The sequence below is a fragment of the Lepidochelys kempii genome, chromosome 1 (assembly GCF_965140265.1).
Source record: "Lepidochelys kempii isolate rLepKem1 chromosome 1, rLepKem1.hap2, whole genome shotgun sequence".
NCBI classification, from domain to species: Eukaryota; Metazoa; Chordata; order Testudines; family Cheloniidae; genus Lepidochelys; species Lepidochelys kempii.
In genome coordinates, this window is record NC_133256.1 from 6,656,209 (window position 1) to 6,670,041 (window position 13,833).

General features: G+C 53.5%; 1 protein-coding gene across 1 annotated transcript; it reads left to right on the forward strand.

The window, feature by feature from the left end:
• Positions 1–7,856: 7,856 nt before the first annotated feature.
• Positions 7,857–11,829, forward strand: CHRNA10 (cholinergic receptor nicotinic alpha 10 subunit). The gene is made up of 3 exons (XM_073313100.1): positions 7,857–7,935; positions 9,011–9,543; positions 11,204–11,829. Exons 2-3 carry the CDS (start codon positions 9,036–9,038, stop codon positions 11,827–11,829), a joined length of 1,134 nt encoding a protein of 377 aa, XP_073169201.1. The 5' UTR covers positions 7,857–7,935; positions 9,011–9,035.
• The last annotated feature ends 2,004 nt before the right edge of the window (positions 11,830–13,833 follow it).

Consider the following 13,833-nt stretch of genomic DNA (forward strand, 5'->3'; position numbering starts at 1 on the left):
GAAAATCCTCATTTTAGGAAATCCCAGCCCAGCTGCTGGCTCTGTCCTGCTTGCAAGCATTTAATAGCAGCAGCTGCTCAGTAGCCGGGAGGCTAGTCTGAGGCATCTGCTCCGTAAGTAAATAATTTCCATGCAACTTGCAACTTGTTCTGGAAATTTATCTTGTGTGGGTCCCTATCCTAACCACAGCCAGCTTACACTCCTCTGAGCAAACCACGCTCTGCACTTTTCCCGATGAGGTTGGTTTTATTTTCCTGTACTGCTTCAGTGTAGTATTTGGTGAGTTTTACACTCCTGGTTTTACCAGGAACTGCAGCCCCTCAAATGGTCTTGAGTTGGGGTAAACTGCTCTGCTCCAGCTCCCTTCCCATGCTGCTGAGCAGGATGAATGCATGGGCCAGGAGGGAGGTGATGGGGTTTGCAGCCTTTCGCCTCCAGGCACCCCAGGACTTGGGAGACCCGGGCTCAATTCCCTGCTCTGCCACAGACTCTTTGCGTGACCCTGGCGAGTCACTTGCCCTCGCTCTCTGCCTCAGTTTCCCATCTGTAAAAGGGAATCATAGAACTTCCCTGCCTCACCGGGGTGTTGGGCTCTCAGACCGACGTGGCAAGAACACTGAAGAGATGACAGGTCAAGCGGGGCTGAGCCATAATTTCATTAGATAAATGATCTAACTAAATGTATGCCCTAATGCATTGGCCCTATGCACAATGCATTCGGGCCTGGCAGTTCTGAGCTCTGTATTCACCCTGCTGAATGGATGCCTGAGGAATCTTACCTTTGAAAGTCAAGCTGCAAAGCCCGCCATTGCAATCAACTATATTGCGATTCAATCAGCTGCATGAAAGCACCTGCCCTTTTGGAAAGGCACCCCGTTAGTAACTGGAAAGGGTGCATCTTGATCTGGAAGCGAACCTTGTGAGATGTCAACAGTCGCACCTGCCAGCGAAATGGGATCCTGGTCATTAAACTTTCAAACACAAGCAAGGCTGGAGCTCTGCACAAGCATCCTTCATGTGGGAGCTGAAGCCAGGAGGCAGAAGGATGAGGAACCGAAAATTGGGATGAGACCCTCCCACCTTGCCCTGGGTACTGTGTCATTCAGCTTCCCTCCCAGGGACTTAGCTGGGATCAGGCTCATCGGCCATGCAGTGTCACCCCTGCTAAGATCTCTTCGAGGCCAGCAATATGCTGAAGGGGGGGTGAGGGGGCTCCTTTCTTTAAAGTCCCCCCCATGCCACTGACAGTGGGATTGGCACAATGCTTCTGCCAGCGTTCCTCTCCCTCTGCCTGCTAGAGGAGATGTACCCCATTGTGGGAGGGGCACGGGATGCATGCAATCTGAAGAGCAGGGGCTTTGGGGAAGGGGTTGGAATAGGGGCAGGGAGGGGGCGGAGTTGGGGCTGGGACTTTGGGGAAGGGGTGAGAAGAGGCGGGGCAGGGCTGCATGCAAGGCCAGGGGCAGAGTCGGGGTTGAGCACTCATGTGGAAGTGGGGAAGTCGGCACCTATGCATGCATGGCCCGAGACATGGCCCGAGACATGGCCCCTGCCCCGTAGCGCTCCCAATCAAAGGGGCAGGGGAGAGGGAGTACTGCTATTCCCATGGTGTAGGTGGGGAGCGCAGAGATCCGAAGACTTGCCCAAGGTCTCGCACTCAGTCTGCGGCAGAACTGGGAACTCAGCTCAGATCTCCTGGGCCAGAGGATTCACCCCCCACGACCGGCCTCCCCCACTCTCCCCCCCGGTGTAGTTTTCAGGAATGAAGGACAAATAGCTCCTGTATGTGGCACTTCATGTAAGGTGTTTCTAAAGTGCGTAGAAATATGGTAGTATCCTTTTAAATAGAGGGCGAGTCCTCTCAGTGTCGTGCTCACCCTGCTCTATAGCTTAGAGGCTCTGTGTGTAATGAGGCCAGATCAGGGGGGCGCAGAGGGCCATGACCTTCCACTTTTTACTGGCCATAAGGGGTAGCGACAGGAGGGAGGGGGCAGAGAGGAGCAAGCGGGGGGCAGGGGCCTGGGGAGGAAGAGCTGGTGAGAGGGCGGGGGCCTTGGGGAGGAGAGGAGCAAGCAAGGGGTGGGGCTTTGGGGAGAAGGGGCGGGGTCTTGGGGATTAGGAGCCAGGGTTCAGGCACCGCTGGGGGGGGCCCCCCACTTTTAAAGACCTTCTGCTATTCCTGGGCCAGACGTGGTGGGGAGCGTTAGCAAAACATGATTACTGGGGACCCTTTCTTCGTGCGCTTTCTTCGTATTTTTACGTAAATTGAAAAAGACCCAACAGTGCCTTTGCTAAATGAGGCTGTATCTCTGCTGGGTTGAGAGACCGTTTCTACTCAAAGGCCGAATGCAAAGGACTAGCCCGTCCCAGCCCTCATCTCTGCAGTAAATGCGTCCTCGGACCGTGGGATTGCTCCCAATGGAAAGGGGACGATGTGTGTGGGAAGCTATGCTGACGTATCGTCCGCCCAGCACTGTCTCCATTGCCCCCCTCTGCCACGGTACGGTCCAGTGCTGTTGGCAAGAATAAAGAGCTCATGTCATGCAGCGTGGAGCAGAGCTGCAAATTATGATTGTTAATCACGTTTATGATGGTTGTGCCTCGGGACCAGCCAAGAATGGGGCCCCATTGTTCTAGGCTCTGTACAGAGTAGGAGGTAGTCCCTTCCCAGACACACAGAGGGGTGGGGGGTAGACCACATAAGCAGAGGGAACAATGTGATGGCAGCAAACAGCATTTAGTTTCCTAACTTTTCTAGGTGGGTTTAGTGGGGGGGGGATATGCTAAATTGTGGGGGGAGGCAGCAGGGCAGGGGAGAAGTAGGTAACTGTTCTTCGGTTGTTGGACTGATGTATAGTGCACAGAAGCAATGCTTTGCGTGGGGTGGGGGGCGTTTATTTGGTCTGTTCGGGGCCTCGGGATTTAATCTTCGGAGTCTTTATTTAACCGATGGGACAAATACAGAGCTTGGGAATGGCGATGAATAACGAGAAGTCCCAAATTAATGCCCAAGCTGAAGGCATCTTGGAAATGTGCGTTCGTCTGCTCCGTGTGAGAGGCATAGCTAGGCCTGCATCAAAAAAACATGAGATCAAGCCACGGAACAGCAGGCAATCTATGTCCATGTGGCCACTTCCAAGGACTGGAGGGAGACTGGTGGTTGTGTTCTAAAATCCACGTTGAAAACGAAGGCAGGTATCGGAGGGGTAGCCGTGTTAGTCTGTATCCACAAAAACAAGGAGGTGTCCCATGGCACTTTAAAGACTAACAGATTTATTTGGGCATAAGCTTTCATGAGGAAAAAACCCACTTCTCTGCTGATTGGATGTTTCCAAATAAATCTGTTAGTCTTTAAGGTGCCACCGGACTCCTCCTTGTTTTTAAGGCTACGGCGCGCTCGGGATTGTTTCTGGGTGACACGGGGGTGACACATTCCTTTGGAAACACTGGGTTTAATTGGAAGATAATGGATTGGGGGCAGGGCACATGTCTGTTTTGAAGTGGCAGCTGGCCTGCCATTCAGAGTCAGTTGGGGGCCCTATTGGGCTGCTAGCGATGGGAAAGGAAGCCTCTGTATCCCTTATCTAGGGGGCTGGTGAGCTTTGCCTGCCTTTGCAGAGGGCCTTGAGATCTACAGGTGAGACGTGCTGTACAGAAGCTTAACGGAGGAAAAAGCAGCCGAGCTCCCAGGACCAGCCGTGGGCCTTCGGCAGTGGAGCCGGCCTTGCCCTGGAATGAAAGTTGGGTTTAGGTCTGAGCTGAGCGGTCCGAGAGCCCGACCCGGCCTCAGCCCTACTCGCTGGTTAGAGCAGCTGGTGCTGGCTCTGGTCTCCCCGACGTGCCCAGTGGGAGGCTCAGGACAGGAGCAAGGTTCTGCGGGCTGTGGCTGCCTGAGAGCCAGGACAGGCGCCCGCTCGCACAGAGCGGGTGCTTGGGCCGGCGATCCCCTCTCATTCTCGGCATGCAGGGTTGGGGCCCTGCTGGCTGGGAGGCTGGGCTCGCTTCTGCTCCAGGCTGCCTTGCTGGGCCTGAATGCCATGGGCCATTCGTGGTCACTGGCCCCGGCATTCCCAGGTCACTGCTGTGAACCTGCTGTGCATCTCTTCTGCTGACACGGCCCCACCTGCCTGGGAGAAGGGATCTAGCTCTTCTGGAGGGGGAGCATTATTCTCTTCCCCCTTCGCCCCCCCAGTCAGGGATCCAAATGGCCGCCTCCACAAGGCCCTGGCAGCTCTGAGTCAGCAAAGGGGAGAAGGGGGTTGTCACACAGCCTTCAACTAGGTAAAGTGCCCTGCTCCAACTCCCTTCCTATGCTGCTGGGCGGGATGAGAACACGGGCAGTGGAGGAGGTGATGGGGTTTGCAGCCAGGTGGCCTAGGACTTTGGAGACCCGGGCTCAATTCCCTGCTCTGCCACAGACTTTCTGGGTGAGTCACTCGGCCTCGCTCTCTGCCTCAGTTTCCCATCTGTAAAAGGGGAATCCTAGAACTTCCCTGCCTCACAGGGGTGTTGGGGCTCTCAGACCGATGTGTTGAGGACAGGCCAGGCGGGGCTGAGCCATGAGTTCATTAGATAAATGAGTCCGTTCCAATGCACAATGCATTAGAGCCTGGCAGTTCCTTTGGGTTGGCTGGTCTGGGCTCTGTAGTCACACTGGCAGGCGTGCTCCCAGTCCAGGGCTGTGAATACCTGGGTTCACAGGTGTGTTTCATAATGCGGCTCCTGGGCTTTAACCAAGCAAGGCCAGGAGCCTGAGAACAACAGTCAGTATGGAAAGGTCACATGCTGGAACAGCAGAAACTCTTTCTCCTGGGGGTCGCTCCGACCCCCTGCTTCCCAGCCGGTGCCTTTTATGGGGTTGACCTGTGAGCTGCAGGTCTTTGAGCAGAACCTCCCAGTTTCTGCCCTTCTTTCAAATATTCCTGTTTCACTTCTCTGTCCTCGTTGCTGCTGGCAACTCCTACCAACTTACCAGGCTTTGCATCTGTCTTTAGCATGCAGCTCATTAAATATGATCAAACCTACAGCCAGTCCTGGTGCCAGCCATTCCCACTGGCCACCTCCCCACAACATGATACATTGCCGTGTAGCATCTCGGGTCCCTTAGCCGGTTTTTAGCGCCCCTGATGGCGTTCTCGTCTGTTAAAAAAATCAGTGAAAAGGAATTCGGATTTTGAAAGTACTTTGTGTCGAGCGCTTTGCTGTAACTCAGATACATTGGGCTGGGGTAGGTCCCTGCAGGTCCAAGGACTTCAACCTTGTTATGCCAGCTGAAGAATATTGCTCATTCTCTCTACCATGCTCCTTAAATCCAGTTGTTTTCTCTAAAGCATGTGTGTATCTGGCAAGATTAACCCTCAGTGTTGATTGCTCCAGGGCCTGTTCTCTTCTGGCCGGTTGGTGATTTCTCCTCTTGATAAGATTTCCATTATTTTACTAGGGATCAAAGCAAAGGTGCCCACTTCCCCAGTTCCCGGGGGGTGCTCGGTCCCAGGCCCCACCTCCCCCGCCTCTTCCTGCCCCAGCGCCGCCTGCCTGCTGCTGAACAGCTGACCACGGCAGGCAGGAGGTGCTGGGAGGGAGGGGGAGGAGCTGATCGGGGCTGGCAGTGGGTGCTGAGCACTTACGTTTTTTTCCCCCCTGTGGGTGCTCCAGCCCCGGCGCACCCACGGAGCTATGGATAGACGCTAGATCAAAGCGATGATCATTGACCAGATCACTCCGTTCTACTTTCTGCGGTGTTGACACACTCTTTCGCTCCTCTTGTCTCCGGGGTTGTCATGTAGTGGGCTGCAAGCCAGACCAGTGGAAGGTTGGGTCACCGCCTGCCCTGTGACCCTGAGTACCTTAACATGCTCTCCTGCAGTAACGCCCCGGCTCGCCGCTCCCTGCCAGGATACAAGCCCGCGCTGTGTGATGAACAGCCCTGGTTCAGCAACACGGACTGCAGCAGCCTGCTTGTCCACCCAGCCACGCTCTGGTGTCCACCAGCCTTGGTCACTACTAGCCATGTGGTCCCAACACCACCACAGGCCTGAATCTCCCCCAAACCGTCTGCCCTGAAATGTCCAGCCCTCTCCTGGACTGCTCAGAGGCTCAATTAAGATGCATTGCTCCTTCAAAGAGACAAAAGCCGGGTGGCTCATTGTTTTGGCTGGAGTTAATAATCACTACACTTTCTAGTGACTAAGACCTCACAAAACTACAGTCTGGCTTTGAGGTAAGAATCTATCACACCTTCCAGCGAGATGGCTGGCAACCCCTTGGTCAGGATCTTCAATGAAGTCCAAAATGCTCAGTTCCTTTGTCGTCTTAGGTGAAAGAGCTCTTGGAGTTCTGTGCCCCTCTTCTATAGTCCCGTGAACTTCTGAAATGTTCCTGTCTCAAAGTTCCTTACCCCTGCCGTGAGGAACGGTGCCGGGGCATCTGATGGAGAAGATTCCAGGCCAGTTTCTTCCCTGCTGGTGCTTTCTACAATGCAAACTCATCTGTCCCTGCAGCCCCTGTTAGCCAACGACTGGCCTCGCTTGTGATTGCCAATGGTCTGTGATTGCACCTGGAGAGAGCCATCAGCTTTTCCTTTGTCTGGAAAAACCTGTTTCCCCACTCTCCAGACCTGTCTAGTTCAAATATATCATAGTCCCATATTTCCTTCACATTTGTACAGTCCTCTAGGTGTTTACTGTACGTAGACCGCGCCGGAATAGTAATGACCAGCACGGTACTGGTTTTCCAATGACTCCTTACATGACGACTGTTGTATACAGATGGCTATAAGCGAACTGGGGACACTGAACTGGTCAGACCAGCTGAAACTCACTACTGGTTACCCATGAGCCCCTTGCCCCTGGCACGACAATGCTCTTAGGCTCACCGTGACCCCTGCTCTGCCCCACAGATATACTCTCGTTGGCAGTAGCTCTGTGTGTTTCTCAGCTGTGCAGTTAGCTCAGGGGTTTGTGTGCACAGCTTATCAGGGCTGGGTTCTATGGCGCCCCGCTGCCCTTTGCTTCCCAGTTCCCCTCCAGCTTTGCTGTGTGTCTCTTATCTATTTATTTAGGCTGCTCGGGGGCTCAGGGAAAATTCGCCTACAAGCTGCTCCACGACTTGTTTGCCAACTACTCCAACGCTCTGCGACCGGTGGAGGACACGGACCGGGCGCTGAACGTCACCCTGCGGATCACCCTGTCCCAAATCATCGACATGGTACGTCTGGGAAATGCAGGCCATTCCTTCACTGCACAAGCCACGCGAGACATGCCGCCCACTGGGAGATGAAACCCTTGCTCTGCAGGTTGCGGGACAGACAACCCCGATGGGGGCTGAGAGGGTTACTCCGAATGTCACTGGGTGTTTTGCAGCTAGCTTCCAAGTGCACCCCTTGGCCCAGTGACTAGCCCAGCCCCCCCAAAGTGAGGGCTAACAGGAATTAGTAACATGACTGCAGTGGGATCTGGTCCCATCCAGTCCAAAGAAGAACTGACCTGTGATTCCCTGATGTGGTAGGTTTTCTAGCATAGTCTGACTCCAAGCCCCAAATCCTGCACAGTCCCATGGATTTCCCTGGCATTCTCCTCATGCTGAAAGTGAGGCACGCATCACCATTGGCAAGGCCAGGGTCTGAGTCCCTTCTGAGGGTGGCTTCATGCTGGTAAAGCGTATGGCAAATGCCCTATACACTGGAGGTTAGTGTAAAACCAGCGGCTGCTCCTGTCTTTCCCCCCCTCTCCAGAGGTGGCTGTATTTCACACACACCTCTCCTCATCTCTCCTTGTTCCAGGACGAGAGGAACCAGGTCCTGACTGCCTACCTGTGGATCAGGCAGGTGTGGGTGGACGCCTACCTGAGCTGGGATAAGGACGATTACGATGGGATCGACACCGTCCGCATACCTAGTAGTTATGTATGGAGACCGGACATAGTCCTGTATAACAAGTAGGTCAGCCTGATATTGAACTGCACCGCTTCTGGAGACGGGGCTCCTGCGGCCTGGTGGGGGGATAGAACCAGGGACCCTCCAGCTCCATACACACAGGCCCCTGCCCCCTGAGCCAGTGGTGGCTCTCTGTTAGCTGGAGGGGAGGTTACTGAAGTGCCTTTTTGCAGGCTGCAGCCCCTAGTGAGCCCGTCGCCCTCAGGCTCCATCTGGAAGAGGGGATCCCTTGGGCAGGTTAACAGGCGGCAGAATGTAGGCGTCTTGGGCCCATGTGGAGACCGTGTAATTGCACCCTTGTTACGCCCCCCCCACCACCCCCGCGGCACAGTGAGCGTAACAGCTGCTGCCTTGGGCAGTGGCCCCCTCAAAGGCTGCCCGGATGTAGCGGGCAAAGATCTTCCTGGCATGTTCTGCGGCTCCCTGGCCTCATCTGCTTTGCTCTCATCCCGCACCTTCCCCGGTGCAGCGCTGGGAGCAGCCGGGCCAGAGGGATCGGGTTGCTGGGGCCCGACAGTGCCCGGGTATGGCTGAGCGGCTGCGCACGCAGGCAGGTAAAGCCCGCTCCTGCCGCTCAGAGCAGCACATGGCATCCAAGCCTGCGCTGTGGCCCCCGAGGGGGAGGACAGGAGGGAAGCTGTCAGAAGGGGGCGTGTGGCTGTTTAAAGACTGGGCACTGATGATTGGGAAGCCCAGAACTGGACTTGGCTTTTTCTTGCATCTGTTTGCAGAGTCCAGGTGATTTTTATTGCGGGGGGGGGGGCTTCTCAGAGCAAAAGTTTCATGACTCATTTGTTTAAAAACAAAATCAAGGCCCACAGTGAGTGACCCTATAATAACAACAAGCCAGTGAGTGACCAAGCGACCCTATGAAAACACACCTGTGTTGGCCACCGAGTGCTCATGAGGGACCCTACCGGGCCAACCCAGCGAGCTATGTCTCTCATTCGTGAGCAGCCCTACAGAAACAAGCCCAGCAGAGCGGGGGAGGGATTAGGCTAGCGAAGGGCCGTGCAGTCTTGCCTCATGTATGTAAGGACCCCTCCCTGCCCCTATCTGTGTTCCCTGTCCTTCTAGCGCAGACAACCAGTTCACGGGCTCCATGGAGACCAACGTGGTGATCCGCTATGATGGGCAGGTGATGTGGGACTCCCCTGCCATCACCAAGAGCTCCTGCAAGGTGGACGTCTCCCACTTCCCCTTCGATGGGCAGCAGTGCCGACTGACCTTCGGCTCATGGACCTACAACGGCAACCAGATCGACCTCGTGAATGGACTGGACACGGCCGACCTGACTGACTTCGTGGAGAACGTGGAGTGGGAGGTGCTGGGCATGCCAGCCAAGAGGAACGTCATCATCTACGGCTGCTGCTCGGAGCCCTACCCCGACATCACCTACACGCTGATTCTCAAGCGACGCGCCTCCTTCTACATCTTCAATCTGCTCCTCCCCTGCATCATGATCTCCTTCCTGGCCCCGCTGGGCTTCTACCTCCCAGCCGACTCTGGGGAGAAGGTCTCCTTGGGAGTGACAGTCCTGCTGGCGCTCACCGTCTTCCAGTTGCTGGTGGCAGAGAGCATGCCACCCTCCGAGAACGTGCCGCTGATTGGTGAGTATCTGCCTCTTCCTGCAGCTGGCTGGGCAACTGTGGAAGCCCTCTATCCACTCTGCAGATGCAGCACGTGATGCAGAATGGGTATTCTTTAAACCATGTCACCATTCATGTGCTTCAGCCCCAAGATGCAGGGATCAGCTCTAGGGGCATGGTCCATTCCGGTCCTCAGCCTCTCGCAAAAACTGTCCACAAGCGGCACACTGCAGCCATGGTGGAATTCCAGCTTCCATTCTAGCTCCCCTTTCTTGCCTTACCTAGGGACCTGGGGCACTCTCCATCACTTGCTGTCTTAAAGACAAAACTAGACGTCTCTCTAGCACATGGGCTGTAGCCCCATCAAATTACGGGCTAGATACAGAAATTGAGTAAGATCTCTGGCCTGTGTTCCGCAGATCAGACCGGATCATCTCAATGGTCCCTTCTGGCCTTGCAGTCTATGAATCTAACCAAACACATACCTTTCCAGAGTAACTTTTCCATGCTTGGTCTCACCCCAAAGATACATTTTTTATTTTGAACGTCTGAGCCAAATCTGTTCAGGTTAGTTTTTTTTCGGGGTTTTATTTGAGCAGGTGGAGAAGGGGTGGTCCCCCTTTCACCACCATGCTTCATTTAGAAATCTTGTGCTCAGAATACCTACAATAAAACCAAATGAAATTAGAAGCTTCAAACTTAGCTTGTTTGATAGATCTCATTGAGATCAAAGACTCAACCCAAGTTTGAGGCTCGTTTGTTTGAGCCTACTTGAAAGTGGACAATTTCTTTAATCTAAAATAGCATTTTTCAATATGGTCTGATATTTTGGGAGAGTGCGCTCTCGCTCTCTCTCTCTATGCTATCTATCTATCTATCTAAATATATGAGAGAGAAAGTTTTTGCTAAGGTTATTGCAGTTCAGGCTGAATTTACCATTTTAAAATGCTTGTGACGTACAAATTCTGCAGTGACTTTTCTATAGGATATTGTTTTTTTGTTTTTTTTTAAATCCTGATCTGCAAAATGTTTAATGTGGGTTTAAGGTACTAAACTCTTGCAGCCAGAATGTGCATCCTGAATTGGGATGACCCAGACAACTGCAGATTTAAGGAAAGGTTCTTATTTGAGACAGATAGGCAGCCCCCATTAAGTTGGGCTGGCTTCAGTAGAGGTTGGTTTAGCTGGGCTGCGTATCTTTGCTAAAGCTTGGCTGTATTCTGTAGATTTCAGAAACACCTTTTAAAAAACAAACACAAAAAAAGAAAAAAAAAACCCAAGCCAAGTGTGAAGGCTGCAGGCCAGATCCTGAGGTGCGGCATGGTTGCTTTGCACCATACTGACACCAGATTCTGGATCTAAAGCTGATGTACCCAGCCGTTAAAGGACCATCCTAGTGCAAGAGGTTCTCTGATGGCCTAGAGGGTCCTACACCAGCCTCTTGTCTACTGCTGGTGGAAGGGACTCAGCTGGAGGACAGAGGCCATTCCTGGGACTATAACAACCTGCTTCTTCCTTATAGCTAGAGTTGTTGTTCTTTAGCTTATGTGGTAGGGGCTTGTGTTTTGGCGTTGAAGGTCCCCGCCTCCCATTTCCCTAGGTGAGCACCAGTGTCTGGGCCTGCAGCCACGAGTCCCCCACTTCCCAGGTCAGTCACAGCGCATCCCTCCTTGTCTTCTAGGGAAGTATTACATTGCCACCATGACCATGATCACAGCCTCCACCGCGCTGACCATATTCATCATGAACATTCACCACTGCGGCCCAGGAGCTAAGCCCGTGCCCAGGTGGGCCAAGAAGTTCATCCTGCAGTACATGGCCCAGCTATTCTTTGTCTATGAGGTGGGGGAGAGCTGCAAAAGTCCCAAGCGGCAACTGGGCCACCGGCCCACGGTCCAGGTGGTGAGCGGCAGGGCTGCCAAGGAGGAGCAGAAAGCCCAGACAAGGGAGGAGAACTCGGATGTGACGTGCTGGGAAGAGTCTTTGCAGCAGGAGTTGCTGCCGCAGGGGCTCAGCAATCTCGCTGGCCAGCAGGACTGGAAAGAGACTGGGACATGCAAGAACCTAGAGTGCGGCCGGGAGGGGCAGCAGCACCAAGTCTGTGTGAAGAGCCCGTGCCTTTGCCACCACAACAGCCTGCTGAGGAACGTCGAGTACATTGCCAACTGCTTCCGGGACCAAAAGGCAGCTCAGAAACGGAGCGGCGAGTGGAAGAAAGTGGCCAAGGTCATGGATCGCATCTTCATGTGGGTCTTCTTTGTTATGGTCTTCTTCATGAGCATGCTCATCATGGGCAAAGCCATCTGAAGAGCCCTCGGCACGCAACGCCCACTAGTTAGCTAGGACCTCTTGCTCTGTCGGAGCTGCGGGTGCACATGCGTGGGTGGCCTGGGATGGTCCATCCCGGGGCTGCTGTGGAAAGCATTGCACGTGAGGTCTCACTAATGGCATATTCTTCTAGTTCCATAGCGATTTATTCTTTGGCTATCCTAGAACCTGTCTTCCCCCATGAGGATGGCACCTGTTACTGCTGCAGCCACACAGCTGGTCTGAAAGGTGGGGAGGGAGGGTTGGGAGTCAGGACTCTTGGGACTGTTCCTTGGCTCTGGGGAAAAGAGTTTGGGGGTAGTGGTTAGAGCAGGGGCGGAAAACTGAGAGCTGGGACTTTTGGGTTCTATTCCCAGTTCTGGGCAGAGACTGGGGTCTAGTGGATTAGAGCAGGGTGTGGGAGGGGCTGGGAGCCAGGACTCCTGGATTCCATCCCAGCTCTGGAAGGGAGTGGCAGGCTGTAGCCTGCCCCCCAGTGCAGCGTGTATTGTTCTAACATGTTCAGTCACCTCTGCAAGAGCTCTGTGGGGGAGCGTGGCCTGGAATAAACAGGCCAAAATAAAATCTCTGGAACATCTCCTGTGCATTGTTCTTGGGCTAGAAAATCCATCTGGGACCGTGTGTCGTGGCCCCAGGCAGCACCTGTGCACTCGAGGGCTTTGCTGCAGGGACCCTGATACCGTCGCGTATGCAGTCAGTCTGTCCAGCTGGGCGGAGAGAGCTAATGCCACTGGCAATGCAGGAAAGGATCTGGGTGGTGGCTGCTTCCAACCCATTGACTCCGGGTGGAGAGTGACCTTCTTTGAGCCTGTGCCAGGCAGTGCTCAGACAGAGGCAGATGTGCGCCGGCCTCTTCTCTGGACCGAATGTTCCATGTAACCCCCCGTCAGCTTAATTATCTATTTCCCTGCTGCAAATGTGGTCACTGATTCTGTGGCTGGATGGCCCATTCCTATTGCAGTTCTCCAACCTGGGGTGCCTTTTACACTGCTCTGCTGGGAGAGCCACCGCTCCTGGTCTGCTCACACCCAGCCTCCAGCATGTAAGTTACACAGTATGAGTGCTCTGCCTAGCCACTCATGAATTACACCAGCCAACTCCCAGTCTCAGACATTCCCCAGAAATGTGCTGCTTCTACTGCCTCACACCTGCCTGGACAATCCCAGTCCATCATCTTATTAATGGAAAATGATATACACACATCCTGTTATCGCAAAGGGAGTTCCCCAAACGCTTTGATCCAAGCACACTGGTCTACAGAAAACAATAAAACAAACGTATTAACTACAGGAAGAGAGATTTTAAGTGATTACAAGTAATGAGGCATAAAAGTCAGAATTGGTTACAAAGAAATAACTTGTTAGTTGCTTTTTATCTTTTCAGTGAATTCACAGCTAAGTCTCTCTCACCCCTTGTTCCTACAGTCTTGCTGGCTGAATTTTTCAAACAGGGTCTCCACTGAGTCATGTTGCTCCTTTGTTCTCTAGGCGTTGTTGATGCTGGGGCAGAGGGAAAGGGAGAGATTAGTTGCGATATCTGCACTTTTTCTCTTGTAGTTCTTTCTCTTGCACAAGCATCACCTACAGCTGAGGTTGGGGAGACAAAGTCTGTGGGGACGGGAACCTCATGCTGTTTTTGTCCAAACACAGACTTTTGCTCACACATTCTCTCCTGCCGAAGTGTGGTTGCTTAATCAGGTGACACATCCATTTGATCTTGTTGACACCTGCCTGAGGCATTGGCCAGCCTTTTGTCTCGGTCAGGCCACAGTAATATCAGACAGTGGAATCTTCTCACTTTACATACAACCTTGGTTGCCACACAATAACAATGAGTCAATCATGAGCTTTCAAATACCCCACCAGACCTACTTAGTCCAAGGTTTATCGAAGGGGGGAATGTAGGGGTACAGATGGTCACAGTAGCATCGATGTGTCTGTAACTCCCCAAAGCCCAATCAGAATTCCCATTCCAGCAACGCGC

Coding starts and splice junctions, on each gene's coding strand:
- CHRNA10 (XM_073313100.1), top strand. CDS start 9,036: ATGGAGACCAACGTGGTGATCCGCTATGATGGGCAGGTGATGTGGGAC. Junction 9,544..11,203: donor CGAGAACGTGCCGCTGATTG/GTGAGTATCTGC, acceptor CTTGTCTTCTAG/GGAAGTATTACATTGCCACC.